General features: G+C 37.4%; 1 protein-coding gene across 1 annotated transcript; it reads left to right on the top strand.

Moving 5' to 3' along the window:
• The first annotated feature begins 7,628 nt into the window (after window positions 1-7,628).
• LOC140531405 (olfactory receptor 6C76-like) lies at window positions 7,629-8,564 on the top strand. Its single transcript, XM_072650360.1, has one exon. The coding sequence runs from the start codon at window positions 7,629-7,631 to the stop codon at window positions 8,562-8,564; it is 936 nt and encodes a 311-aa protein (XP_072506461.1).
• The last annotated feature ends 7,087 nt before the right edge of the window (window positions 8,565-15,651 follow it).

Here is a 15,651-nt window from a genome sequence, read left to right on the forward strand (position 1 = left end):
CCCTCCTAATCTTTGTTGCATTGGGATTGGTTGGGCAAAACCTTTTCAATTTATTGTAATCAAAATTACCCATTTTGCACTTCAAAATGATTTTTATCTCTTGTTTAGTGAAAAATTCCTTTCTTCTCTATAAATCTGATAAATACACTATTCCTTGCTCCACTTCTTTGTTTATAGTATCAGTCTTTATTGCTAGATATGTACCCATTTGGACTTTATACTTGTGTATGGTGTCAGGCATTAGTCTATGCCTAGTGTTTGCCACACTGTTATCCAGTTTTCCCAGCAATTTTTGTCCAACAGTGAGTTCTTATTCCAGAATCTGGGTCCTTCAGTTTATCAAACAGTAGATTGCTATATACATTGACTGCTGTATTTTGAGTACCTAATATATTCCACTGGTCTACCCTTCTGTTTCTTAGGCAGTACCAAGTGGTTTTGAAAATTGCTGCTTTATCATACAGTTTGAGATCTGGTAGAGCTAAGCCACCTTCCCTAGCAATTCTTTTCATTAGTTCTCTTGATATTCTGGACCTTTTGTTCTTCCACATGAATTTTGATATTATTTTTTCCAGGTCTAGAAAATAATTATCTGATACTTTGATTGATATGGCACTAAATAAGTAAATTAATTTAGGCAGAATTCTCATTTTCAGTATATTGCCTCGACCTATACATGAGTAACTGATGTTTTTCCACTTACTTAGATTTGGCTTTTTTTTTATATGAAAGGTGTTTTGTAATTGTGTTCATATAGTCTTTGGATTTGTTTTGGCAGGTAGACACCAAAATATTTTAGAGTTTCTACTCTAACTTTAAATGGTATTTCTGTTTCTGTCTCTTGCTGTTGAACTTCTTAGTAATATACACAAATGCAGAAGATTTGTGTGGGTTTATTTTGTTACCTTCAATTTTACCAAAGTTGTTTATTTTTTCAAGTAGTTTTTTACTTGAATCTCTGGAATTCTCTAACTATATCATCATATCATCTGCAAAGAGTGATGACTTAGTTTCTTCTTTGTCTATTCTAATTCTTTCAATTTTTTTCTTCTGTTATTGCTACATCTGACATTTCTAGTACCATATTGAATAGTGGTGATAATGGACATACTTGTTTCACCTTTGATTTTGTTGGAAATGCACCTAGCTTATATCCATTGCATATAATGCTTGATGAAGGTTTTAGGTAGATACTGCTTATTATTTTATGAAAAGTTCCATGTATTCCTATCCTCTCCAGTGTTTTCAGTAGTAATAGGTGTTGTATTTTGCAAATAATTTTTTCTGCATCTATTTTAGATGATCATGTGGTTTCTGCTAGTTTTGTTGTTGATATGATCAATAATAAAAATAGTTTTTCTACTATTGAACCAGACTTGGAAGCCTAGCATAAATATTACCTGATCACAATATATTATTCTCATGATAAGTTGCTGTGTTATTTTTGGTAATATCTTATATAAAATACTTTTGTCTGTATTCATTAGAGAAACCGGTCTGTAATTTTTTTTCTCTGTTTTGACTCTTCCTGGTTTAGGTATAAAAACCATATTTATATCAAAAAAAAAGAATTTGAAAGGACTCCTTTGCCAATTTCCCCAAATAGTGTATAAAGTATTGGAATTAATTGTTGTTTAAATGTTTGATAGAATTCACTTGTAAATCCACCTGGCCCTGGAGAAGTTTTCCTAGGGAATTCATCGATGGCTTGTTCAATTTCTTTTTTCTGAGATGGGGTTATTTAAGTATTCAACTTCCTCTTCTGCTAATCAGGGCAATTTATATTTTTTAAAAATAATCATACATCTCATTTAGATTTTCAAATTTATGGGCATAAAATTGGGCAAAGTAATTTCTAATTATTTTTTAAATTTCCTCCTCATTGGAGGTGAGTTTACCCTTTTCATTTTTAATACTGGTAATCGGGTTTTCTTGTTTCTTTTAATCAAATTTAGCTAAGTTCTATAAATTTTATTGGTTTTTTTTCATAAAACCAACTCTTAGTTTTATGTATTAATTCAATAGTTATCATAATTTCAATTTTATTAATCTCCCCTTTGGTTTTCAGTATATCTAGTTTGGTATTTACTTGGGGATTTTCAATTTGTTCTTTTCCTAGTTTTGTCATTCATTGATCTCCTGTTTCTCTGTTTTATTGATGTAGGCATTCAAAGATATAGAACTTCCCCTAAGAACTGCTTTTGCAGTATCGCATAAGATTTGGTAGGTTATCTCATTATTGTCATTCTCTTGATTGAAGTTGTTGACTGTTTCTATGATTTGTTATTTAACTCACTCTTTCTTTAGGATCAGATTATTTAGTTTCCAATTAATTTTTGATCAGTCTTTCCATGGACTTTTATTACACATAATTTTCATTGCACTATGATCTGAGAAGGATGTATTGACTATCTCCACCTTTCTGCACTGGACTGTGAGGTTTTTATGCCATAGTACATGGTCAATTTTTGTATATGTGCCATGTGCTTCTGAAAAAAAAAAAGGTATATTCTTTTCTATCCCTGTTCAATGTTCTCCAGAGATCTATCATATCTACCTTATCCAGAGTTTTATTCACTCCTTAACTTCTTTCTTGTTTATTTTGAGGTTAGATTTATCAAGTTCAGAGAGGGGGAGGTTGAAGTCCTCCACTAGTATAGTTTTGCTGTCTATTTCTTCCTGTAACTCCCTTAAATTCTCCTCTCAGAATGTGGATTTGAACCACTTGGAACATATATGCTTAGTAATGATGTTGCTTCGTTGTCTATGGTGCCTTTTAGCAGAATATAGTTTCCTTCCTTATCTCTTTGTATTAGATCTATTTCTGCTTTTGCTTTGTCTGAGATTAGGATTGTTAACACTCCTATTTTTTTTTTTACATCAGATGAAGCACAATGTATTTTGCTCCAACGTTTTACCTTTACCCTGTGTGTATTCCCCTTTTCAAATGTGTTTCTTGTAAACAACATATTGTTGTGTTATGGTTTTTATTCCATTCTGCTATATCTCCATTTTATGGGAGAGTTCATCCCATTCACATTCATAGTTAAGATTACTATCTATGTCTTTGTCTCCATCCTCTTTCCCACCATTTGGCTTTTTGTTCTCCCTTCTCTCTTCCCCTCTAAAATAAAGTTTTAGTTTTTGACCACCACTTCCTGCTATCTTCCCTTCCTTCTTTCAGCACCCCTCCCTTTTACTCACCTTTACCCTTATTACTTCTTCCCTCCCTTTTAGCGTCCCTTCCCCTTTCTTTCCCCCTTCCCCTCCTACTGCATATAGAGCTCATTAGACTAATATGCATAATTAATTTTCTTATCCCCTCCTTGAACCAAATCAGATGAAATCTGGTCTCAAACATTGCTCATCTCCCTCCCCTGTTTTCCTTTACAGTAATACAAACTTTGCCTCTTCCTGTGATGTAATTTGTCATTTTCTGCTTCCTCCTTTTGACATCTCCTGTTACAATCCTATAGTACTTTTAAATCACACTTTTTTCTTCACATCATTTACTCTATAGCCCCTCCCTCTGTCTATGTATATCCCTGTTATTTTTTATAATAAATATACAATTCTCAAGATTAACATGTATCCTCTTCCCTTATAGGGATGTAAACAATTTGCCCATATTGAATAACAAGTTTGTTTCCCCGTTTACCTTTTTATGCCTCTCTTGATACTTGTGTTTGAAGATCGAATTTTCTCTTGAGCTCTGACCTTTTTATCAGGAAGCTCTGGAAATCCCTTACTTCACTGAATATCCTCCTTGCCTGAAGTATTACGATCAACTTTGCTGGGTAATTGATCCTTGGCTGTAGTTCCAGCTCCTTTGCCTTATTATATTCCAATTCCTTCGATCCTTTAACATAGAAGCTGCAAGGTCCTGTGTCACTCTTGACTGTAGTTTCTTGATATTTTAATGGTTTCTTTTTGACTGCCTGTAGTATTTTATCCCTCACTTGATACTTTTGGAATGTGGCAATGATATTCCTTGGTGTTTTTAGTTTGTGATCCATTTTGGGTGATGAATGGTGGATTCTTTCGATGACTATTTTGTCTTCTGGATCTAGAACTTCTGGACAGTTTTCCTTGATGATTTCTTGGAAGATATTGTCCGGGCTCTTTTTTTCATCATGCCTTTCTGGTAGACCAATAATTCTTTGATTTTCTCTCTTTTTCTCTATTTCCCAGGTCAGTTGTTTTTCCAGTTATATAATTTACATGTTCTTCTGTCTTTTTGTTCTTTCAATTTTCCTTGACTGATTCTTGATGTCTTATAAAGTCATTAGCTTCTACATGCCCAATTCTAATTTTTATCAAATTGGTTTTTTCAGTACACTTTTGCATCTGTTTTTTCATCTCTCCAATTATTCCTCTTAAGGAATTATTTTCACCAGTTAATTTTTGTACTTTCTTTTCCATTTGCCCAATTTTCCCAGTTAGGTTTTTTTCCTTCCATTTCTATTTGTCCATTTTTCTGAGCTGGGTTTTGTGTTTCTTTTTCCATTTGTACAATTTTGCTTTTTAAGAAGCTATTCTCTTCAATGAATTCTTTTTCTGTACTTTTACAGTCATTGGCCAGTTTTTCTTCTATTTCTCTAACTTGGCTTTTAAAATCCATCTTCAGCTCTTCCAAGAGTGCTCTTTTTGCTTGCAACCAGTTCATAGCCCCTTCTGAAGTTTCAGATGGGAGTACAGTCTGAATGCTGACCTCTTTGCTATTCGTGCTTTGGTCTTTGTCCGCATAGAAAGATTCTATGATCTTTTCTTTCCTGTTTTGCTTCTTACTCATGATGGTGTGGCTTTGTGTGTTGTGGCCTCTGGTTCTTTTAGCTAGAAGCTAAAGTGCTTCAGCTTACCTGGTGCTGAGCTGACTAGTGTGAGAAAGCAGAGGCCAGGCAAAGTCTTTCTGTGTTTCCCTGGATTTTCCCTGGAGCTAGCCTTATAAGTGTGTGTGGGGTGGTCCGGTCACAGGAGGTCTCCTCTGCTGAGTTAGAGCATAGGCAAGCTCAGTGGTTGGTGATCCCGGCTGCCCTAGTGTCTTCCCATTTCTCCTGGGTGCTGAGGCATGGCTGGGGTCCTGGTGTTGGTGGCTGCAGGAGTCCACCCTGCTGGGCCTCAGGATCTCCTCCCAGTTCGCTGAAGTGGGACTGCCTAGGACCACTTTGGTCCTGCACTGGTCCCCTTCTATGACAGCAAAAGGGATCCTCCTTAGTGATTTTCCTAGCTTCACATGCTACAAGACTGTTTGTCCCTGCTTCTGATCCCACTGTTTCAGGATTTTTCTGGGGAAATATTTTATGGCTTTTTCAAGGTCAAAAAGAGGAGAGGGAGAGAGCATTTACTGATCACTCCACCATTTTGGCTCCCAGAAGTTCAAGTAGGTGACTTACAGACATTTAATCTCTGAGCTGATAGTCTTAGGAGCAGCCATTGCAGATACTTGAGGCTCTCACTTGCTCTGTTCTACTGGACTCCTCTCCTGGGTTGATATGCCCAAGATTCCATGGTACAGCTGCTGCCTCAGACCACTTGGGGCTTCCTGCTAAGCCCTGCTGTGGTAGGGATGCACTCCACTTGTGGGCTGTGTGCTCCTCCACCCTCATGGAATAGACAAATTATTTTCCTCAGTAAGCTTTTGTACTTCCTTTTCCATTTGGCCAAGTATACTTTTTAAGTCTTGTATTAAGTGAATTTATGTACATATTTTTCCATTTGATCAATTCTGCTTTTTAAGGAGTTGTCTTCAGCAGACTTTTGTGTATCTTTTACCATTTAGCCTATTCTTAACATCTGTTAATGGAAATTTACAGAGCTAGTCTCTCACCTGGAAATGATGAAAAAGAGGAGACCAGAGACAAGGTGCCAGTAATCAAGCATCAGGTTAATCAGTTTGTTTCACTATGAGAAATAGATTTTCAAATTCGGAATTCTTCTGATCAGAATTTACCTTGCTGTAGTAAAGACAGTGATTATATACATAAATCGCAAGTGGTAAGGAAAGGGGAAAATGAATTACAAACAATAATTTCCAGGGCCTAAGTGGTTTCCTACAACATAACTACAAATGCAGGACAATATAGGTGTTCTGGAATTCTGTAGGAATAGTATTATTTCAAGTCTTTGGGGTTGTTACTTGGTGGGGAACAGGACAAGAGTTTTGTGATGGGAACAGGACAAGAGTTTTGTGATGGGAACAGGGTCTACAGTCTTCAGTTTGCTTTACTGAAGGTACAGAGACACAGGAATGTAGTTTTTGTGAGAGTGTTGTCAAGGGTTTGGTTGATAATTTCAAACTGAACTGTAAGCTTCTGACTCCAAAGTGAGAAGAGGCAGCTCTGAGAAATCTAAATTATTAGTACATTCATTACATGTATCATCTCCATTAATATGAAGATAATAATACTTTTCAAAACCTTAAAAAGATGTCATCTTCTTCAGTATTTTTGTATCTCCTTTACAAAGCTATTGATTCTTTGTAAAATGATTTTCTTACATTACTCTCATTTATTTTTCCAATTTGTCTTGTACTTCTCTTATATGATTTTTAAAATCTTTTTTGGTCTCTTCCAGGACTTCTTTTGGGGCCTAAGACCAACTCACATTTTCCTTTAAGGCTTTGTATGTGGCAGTTTTGACTTTGTTGTTATCTTTTTCTGATTTTGTGTTTTGATCTTCTCTATCACCATGATAACTTTGTATGATTTGGGTTTAGACTTGAAGGAAGCTAAGAGGAAGAGGTAAGAAGGGAGTAAGTTCCAGGCATTGGAGTAGCCAGTGAAAATTCTTAGCCAGGAAACTTAGTGTCTTGTTCAAGACAGTACAAGAAGCACAATGTTCCTAGATCACAGACTGCATGGAAGGGAGTAAAAGTTAAGAAGATAAGAAAAGAAAGGAGGAGCTAGGTTTGGGAGAGCTTTAAAAGCTGATTAGAGGATTTTATATTGATCCAGGAGGCAATAGAGAGCCACTAGAGCTGACTGAATAGAGAAGAGACATGGCCAGATTTGTGTTTTTAGGAAGATCAATTTATTCTGAAGATAGGAAGGACATGAGGCAGGAAAGTCAATCAGCAGGGTATTCCAGTAGTTCCAGTCATGAAGTGATGAGAGCTTATAACAAATGGAGGCATAGATGAGAGATGCTACAAAGGTAGACTTGGCAACTGATTGCATATGGTGGTGAAAGTGAGGAGTTGAGACTGACACTTAAGTTGTGAGCCTAAGTTCGTAGGAGTATAGTGGACCCCTTGAAACTCTCCATGATAGTAGGAAAGTGAAAAAGAAGGAAATGTTTGGGGCATGGAGAGTGAAGATAATGAGTTCAGTCTTGGATGCTTTTTGTGAAAATAGTCTAAGGGACATCTAGTTTGACATGGTAGGAGTCACATTTCAAATGTAAACACAGTAAGCCATGTCAGAAGGTTGTTCCTGAGGAAAACTGCCCAAGATTGGGTTGGAAGTAAGGTTACACATCTCTTGAGCTAATATTTGAAAAATTTCCTCTTCTGTTACTTGCACAATAGCCTAGAGAACAGAGATACAATGAAATAATTATTGGCTCACAAATAAAATTACTTTTTCTCTATTGCTTTTATATATAGGTCTGGCAGAAGTCTTGAGTAAGCAATGAAAAATCAGACATCAGTGACAGAGTTCATTCTCCTTGGACTGACAGATGACCCAGACCTACAGGTCTTGATTTTTCTCTTTCTGTTTTTTACCTACATATTGAGTGTAATTGGCAACCTAACCATCATCACCCTCACCTTGTTGGACTCTCATCTCAAGACTCCCATGTACTTCTTCCTCAGAAATTTCTCCTTTTTAGAAATCTCTTTTACATCTGTTTCCATTCCAAGATTCCTGATCACTATCTTAACTGGGGACAGAACAATTTCTTATAATTTTTGTGTAGCTCAATTATTTTTCTTCATCCTTCTGGGTACAACAGAGTTTTTTCTGCTGGTTGCCATGTCCTATGATCGCTATGTGGCCATCTGCAAACCCCTACACTACATAACTATTATGAACAGCAAAGTCTGCAACCAGCTTTTAATCAGCTCTTGGCTGGCAAGTTTCCTCATTATCTTTCCACCAGTCATTATGGGCCTTCAACTGGAGTTCTGTGACTCCAATGTCATTGATCATTTTGCATGTGACTCTTCTCCTGTCCTGATGATCTCTTGCACAGACACCAAGTTCTTAGAAGTCATGAGTTTTTGCTTAGCTGTGTTCACACTCTTGGTCACTTTGGCATTGGTGATTTTGTCTTATGCATACATCCTTAAAACCATTCTGAGAATTCCCTCTGCCCAGCAAAGGAAAAAGGCCTTTTCCACTTGCTCTTCCCACATGATTGTGGTCTCTATTTCTTATGGAAGCTGCATCTTCATGTATGTTAAACCCTCAGCAAAAGAAGGGGTGACTATGACCAAAGGGGTAGCAGTTTTGAATACTTCTGTGGCTCCCATGCTAAACCCCTTCATTTATACCCTGAGGAATCAGCAAGTGAAGCAAGCCTTGAAGGACATGTTCAGAAAGATCTCGAACTTAAATAAATGATCATTTTCAAGAGTCAACTTGCTGAAAACAAAGTCACACTACTAAATAAGAGAAGACCTTCAATGATTCATGGATCTATTACTTCTCTCCTTTAGCTCCTTTTTTCCAGTCTTTATATGCATTCTTCCTCTCTTTATTCTCTAATGACTCATCTTCACTTGCAACCTCGCAAACAACAATCACCTAGCCATGTTTGTTTATTTATACTGGGTGAAATTATAATGACAGATTATTTTTTTAAATAAACGATCCTCTCCAAACTTTTTCAAATGACTAAAGGCTTTTGAAATAAATATTTTTTTAAAAACAAATTATGCTATTGATATTTCCAACACACATGACATTTTTGGAACTCCTCTTTGGGAACTGCTTCAGGATTAGTTTGTGAGCCACACATTAAAAAAGATTTTCAATAATCTCTAGCCTTTCTTTGTTTTTTATTGAAAACATTATTACTTTCCTTGGTCATTCAATTTCTTCACAAATCAACTTCTATTATTTTCAAAATTAAATCTGGATTCACATGACAAAGATTTTCCACCTTTGGAAACATTAAAAGAATGTCAGAAAGAGAGTGATTGCCAGGGGGAGACCAGCTAGGTTGCTTTTCAGTGGTTTTGGCATCATTATGTAAGATCTCCATCTGTGGGTCACTGTAATTTTTTTCTCCCTTTTAATTTTGTAATGAAATAATGATGGCTCCTTAGTGGAAATGGGGAAATAGATGACCCAACTCTTATTGGCTGGTAATGAAAGCCAAGACAGATACAATGTTGTTTATTACTTATCAGTTATTAATGACCTTTACTTCAAGGAGATTACTGATTCATTGAAGAATATCATTGAATTCTAAAGCATTTTACATTATTTTGATTCATTTGGCCACTCCTTTCAGGATCTTATGTACTTAATCTATATCTCTGATAATCACTTACCTGAATTATTCTTATAACGAGGGAACCCATATTACACAGATATAGTGTGCATGAAAATAACCCTTTGAATGTTTGGGGAATGCAGCAGGAAAAAATGTACTAAGAGATGAATAAGTCCTTGCATAAAAATTCTTAAGAAGAAATACATAAAGTTCTGAAGAAAAATTGAGTAAAGTGTGTCCCTAAGAGTCAAAAATAGACAGGTTGTAAAAATAGTTTCCCAGTAGCTAATGTACATATGGCTATTTTTAAGATTGGGGAGTTTATTGTGGAAGAACTCTGTATCAAAGACTTGAGTCATGACAGAAATGCAAATCTGGAGTTTATCAATCCAAGATAGGGGCGATTCACAATAGAAGAAAGCCCTGATTTGAAGTTTTAGAATTCAGACTAGAAATCAGTAGAGACTCAGGCTCAGAGAAGGTGGTGAGAAGAACTCCTTACAGAAGGAAAGGCATTTAATGAGAAAAAAAGGAAGTTGCTGAGATTGAGAGGCTAGTGGAGTTGAGGAAGACTAGCTCAATTGACAGACAGGTGCTATAAATATTGCAAGAATCTTATCTTGGAGGAAAGTTTCAGTGTTAGATGCTGATTAGAGAAAGCAGCATCAGATGCTGTGTGAAAAGCCCTATGGAAAAGGTTGCCTTGCTTTCTAGTATCAGCTATAACTTTAGAGAGGAAACCCCCTCAAATTCTAGCCTATATTGCCCTTTACTGCCATTGATAGAAATGCCAAGGTAGACAGGTCTGAATAACTGGAGATCCCAGGCTTAAAGTGTTTTTTTTTCCACTGAAAATAACATGTCATGCTGCTTCTATACCTAGCTCAGGGAACACACATGGGAAGCTTCACATTTCCCAGGCTTGTGGATACTATTATCTAAAAGGGAGCAATACTTTTTGAGTTGCCTAAGAATGGCAGAGAAGTGACTTCCTTCAGCAGAAGGAGAGTGGAGAATCTCTGAAGAGTGGTACCGAATAGGAGATAACATGTGATGCCAACTATTTTATAAAGAGACCACAGGCATCCAGGCCTGTGGTAAAGAGTCATGAATTGCCCCTTGCACATCCCCTTCTCATTGCTTTACTGCTAGGATTTGTAAGTTTCTGCCTACTTTCCCCCACTTGGAAATTGTTCATTGATAGGATTGTGTGACCAAGATTTGCAGGTGAAGAAAATCATGTTTTGATGATTCCTGCTTTTGCCTTTTATTTCACAGAATAAGGTTATGTTAATTATTGATGTTGCTCTCTTTTTTAACAAATGACTCATGTTTAAGAGTTAAGGATATCATTGTGATTAACATGTATAAGATGCATAAAAATAGAGGCTTTAGGAACCATTGCTGTAAATATTATATGTATGTCTATGCCCATATTAGGGTTATTTCAAGAAGTGATTGGAAGCCATCCCCAACTTTCCAGTGAGGGAACAAGTGAAGTGAACAAATTAGCCTTAGAGCACGAAGAGGGAGAGTCTGGGGAGAATTGGGGACTGATGTCACATCCCTTGTATAAGGTACACATACAGCAACAGCAATTGTCAATAAGACTCAGATTAGGCAACAGTTTATTCCTGTGTCACTTTTGAAAAAGCAGTGTCAGTATGATTATGGAAATTAATGTAAAATTACAGGATATAGATTGCATCATCACAAATTTTCTCAGTAAATAATTGAAATAATGAAGCAGGTTGAAATAAGAAGCAGGTAAAGGGGTCAATGGTATTCAAAAAGGTTTGTTGTTTTGTTTTGTTTTTGTCTTGATACTGGGGGTCAGGGTCTGTCTTCATAGTCAAAGAGGAAGGAGAAAGATGAAATACTAAGGGGCAATACTTTGAGATTGTACCTGTACTTAAAATTCAGGATATATCCTTAGATTTATCTTTGCTCCTTACTATTGGTGTTGTCATATTTTATATCTTAATGGCTCATGTTTCTCAAATTATTTCATCTCTCCAAGGTAATAGCAATGAAGTAAATAACCAAAAGAATATTTCTCAGCACTCAAGTTTAAATTTACAGGCTCTAGGGTTGTGCCTTAGGAATAATTAAGACCAACCCCCTGATTTGATATTCCTTGTCCCCATTTGAAATCCACTAATGAAAACTCAGATAAACCTATGAATATGAAGTCTCTACTATTAAACATAGAAAACAATTAGTTCTGAGTAGATGAAGAGGCTGCCTTCTTTACTAAGAATTAGACCCTATGGGAGCAGATTTGGGCTCATGGGGGTTCAAAATCATCTTAGAGGTAACATGTTAGGAGAAAACACGAGAAATAAATAAAAAGAAAACTTCTGTGTGATGATGTGATGACTGGTGGCTGTAAACAATAACACTAGGTTGAGACTCACCCTGGACTCTGGGGCTAATTCTACACTAAGAGAAGGAGAGATTCCAAGGGTGAGAACCCAGGCTAAATATTCTTGTGTTTGTTTTTTCCTCTCTCCACCCCCTGCCATACTTGTATCTTTATATTTTCTCTATGGCAGCATATGTTTCTCTGAACAATTCATAGTTTCTGTCTTAACTAGAATCCTATCCTTGAATAAAAAATTCCTATAGTTTGGCCATTATCTGATAATGGTCCACCATCCCATCCAAGGATGCCAACTTTCAACCTCCTTGATCTCTAGTTATTGTCTACTGCTAATGCTTCCAAGAGTTTCAGGAGCCCTGCTTATTTGTCTAATGTCAGACCACCCATCACTAACTGGCTCCTGGCCTGATTGGACTTCCCTATAATGACCATACCTATAAAAATAATCTGATTTCCTAACCTTCTATAGATAATCCTGGACTCCAGATCATAACTACTTTTAATTTGGCACAACCCACTGCTATCTGAGCCCTCATTCATGCTCCACCAAAGTATCTCAGATATCAAGAAATTTACTAGCGATTAACATTTGTAAGAATATACAGGACAGAGTGGTCAGTCTGAAAAGGGAAATATATTGTCTGTACTTGGTCAAGTAACCTTGCCCCTCTTGTCTCCAGGTTTCCCATCTGTGAAATTGAAAGCCTTTGACTAGGTTGCCTCTAGAGTCTCTTTCTGCTGTAAAATTCTAATTCTGTATGCTCTTACTCCAAAGAGAAAGAAGTTTTATATATATATATATATATATATATATATATATATATATATATATATATATATATATATATGTATGTATGTATGTATGTATGTATGTATGTATGTATGTATGTATGTATGTATGTATGCATATAGGCCTCCCACCAGGGACTTAACTCCTTCCAAGTTTACTCTGATTTAAATTTAAAGTCAAGGTTTACTGACCACAGTGTCTCAGCCCTATACGTACTCCATAATAAAAAAAAAATACCTCTCTCAAGGAATTTTATTCAACTGAGCTTCATCTTCTAGTCTCAGTCGTATGTGGAAATGAAGCAACTGATATTCTTTACTGAATAAGCTAGCATATACTTGATGATCTGATTTGTGAAGGTATAGATTGTGTTGGTTCTTTTTTGAAGAGGACCATGACATCAGGGAAATGCTGACATGACTTGAAGTTGACTTTTGATTTGAGTTACGGAGAGTTGTGCAGAGTCACCAGACTCACTTTCTCCTCCAGAGCCATCTGTGTCCAGTGGCTAGACATTCATCAGGATGATTGGACATGGCCCAGGATACAATAGAAAACCCTGACCCTTTTAGGTTAATGTCATTTCAGGTTCTCACTTTGAGTCAGGTAATGCCCATTCAGTGAATAAGTCTCCTTAAGAAGTGAGTCAAGGGACAGCTCCTTTAATTAAAAAAAAAAATCTAACTGAGGGGGAGGAGCCAAGATGGCCAAGTAGAAAGATACACATATGCTAGCTCCAAATCCACAACCCATAAAACACCTGTAAAGAAGAGCTCCCAACAAATTCTGGAGCAGCAGAAGCCACAGAACAACAGAGTGGAGGAGATTTCTGTTCCAGAGAGACCTGAAAAACCAACACCAAAGGTCCCTCGCACACCGGACATGGAGCAGAGCCCAGCCCTCCCTTGGCCGCACAGCACTGAGAGCAGCAGATCCGAGCAGGCTTCAGGGACAGAATCTCCAGCAGCCAAGCAGGTTCCTCAACCCACAGGTGCCGGGGGTCAGTGGGAGGGTCTTTTCAGCTCGCCGAGAGGGGAGCATGGTGCCCCCATGACTCAGGCCCCCTTGGGAGGCAGCAGCTGAGGCAGGAGAGGACAGGGGCTCCCAAAGCAGGCAGGAGCTCAGATCCATTGTTGAAGGTCTCCACATAAATCCCCTGAGGGAACTGAGACCCGTGAGGCTGCTGTGCCCCCACCTGAGCACCTAAACTTAATCTCACACTGAATAGCAGCCCCACCCCCACCGAAAGCCCTGAGGCTGGGGAGCAGCATTTGAATCTCAGACCCCAAGTGTTAGCTGGGCAGATCTGGAGGCGTGGTGGGTGTGGAGAGGACACTCAGAAGTCAAGTAACTGGCTGGGAAAATGCCCAGAAAAGGGGGAAAAAAATAAGACCATAGAAGGCTACTTTCTTGGTGAACAGATATCACCTCCCTTCCTTTCAGATGAGGAAGAACAATGCTTACCATTAGGGAAAGACATAGAAATCAAGGCTTCTGTATCCCAGACATCCAAAATAAATATTCAATGGTCTCAGGGCATGAAAGAGCTCAAAAAGGATTTTGAAAATCAAGTTAGAGAGGTAGAGGAAAAACTGGGAAGAGAAATGAGACAGATGAAAGAAAAGCATGAAAAGCAGGTCAACACCTTGCTAAAGGAGACACAAAAAAATGCTGAAGAAAATAACACCTTGAAAAATAGGCTAACTTATTTGGCAAAACAGGTTCAAAAAGTCAATGAGGAGAAGAATGCTTTAAAAAGCAGAATTAGCCAAATGAAAAAGGAAGTTCAAAAGCTCACTGAAGAAAATAGTTCTTTCAAAATTGGAATGGAACAGATGGAGCCTAATGACTTCATGAGAAACCAAGAAATCACAAAACAAAATGAAAAGAATGAAAAAATGGAAGATGATGTGAAATATCTAATTGGAAAAACAACTGACCTGGAAAATATATCCAGGAGAGACAATTTAAAAATTATGGGACTACCTGAAAGTCATGATCAAAAAAAAAAAAGAGCCTAGACATCATCTTTCATGAAATTATCAAGGAAAACTGCCCTGAGATTCTAGAACCAGAGGGCAAAATAAATATTCAAGGAATCCACCGATCACAACCTGAAAGAGATTCAAAAAGAGAAACTCCTAGGAACGTTGTGGCCAAATTCCAGAGTTCCCAGGTCAAGGAGAAAATATTGCAAGCAGCTAGAAAGAAACAATTCAAGTATTGTGGAAATACAATCAGGATGACACAAGATCTAGCAGCTTCTACATTAAGGGATCAAAGGGCATGGAATAGGATATTCCAGAAGTCAAAGGAACTAGGACTAAAACCAAGAATCACTTACCCAGCAAAACTGAGTATAATACTTCAGGGGAAAAAATGGTCTTTCCATGAAATAGAGGATTTTCAAGCATTCTTCATGAAAAGACCAGAGCTGAAAAGAAAATTTGACTTTCAAACACAGGAATGAAGAGAAGCATGAAAAGCTAAACAGCAAAGAGAAGTCATAAGGGACTTATTAAAGTTGAACTGTTTACATTCCTACATGGAAATTTGTAACTCTTGAAACTTTTCAGTATCTGGGTAGTTGGTGGGATTACACACACACACACACACACACACACACACACACACACACACAGACAGAGAACACAGAGTCAATTGAATAGGATGGGATCATATCTTTAAAAAATGAAATTAAGTGGTGAGAGAGAAATATATTGGGAGGAGAAAGGGAGAAATGGAATGGGGCAAATTATCTCTCATAAAAGAGCCAAGCAAAAGACTTGTTAGTGGAGGGAAAAAGAGGGGAGGTGAGAGAAAAACATGAAGTTTACTCTCATCACATTCCACTAAAGGAAGGAATAAAATGCACACTCATTTTGGTATGAAAACCTATCTTACAGTACAGGAAGTGGAGGATAAGGGGATAAGCTGGGTGGGGGGGATGATGGAAGTGAGGGCAATGGGAGAAGGGAGAAATTTGAATTCAACACTCTTGGGGAGGTTCAGGATTCAAAGAGACAATAGAAGTAAT

Source organism: Notamacropus eugenii, chromosome 3, assembly GCF_028372415.1.
Source record: "Notamacropus eugenii isolate mMacEug1 chromosome 3, mMacEug1.pri_v2, whole genome shotgun sequence".
NCBI lineage: Eukaryota > Metazoa > Chordata > Mammalia > Diprotodontia > Macropodidae > Notamacropus > Notamacropus eugenii.

Excerpts from the sequence above, each read along its gene's own strand:
- LOC140531405 (XM_072650360.1), top strand. The coding sequence starts at position 7,629 with ATGAAAAATCAGACATCAGTGACAGAGTTCATTCTCCTTGGACTGACA.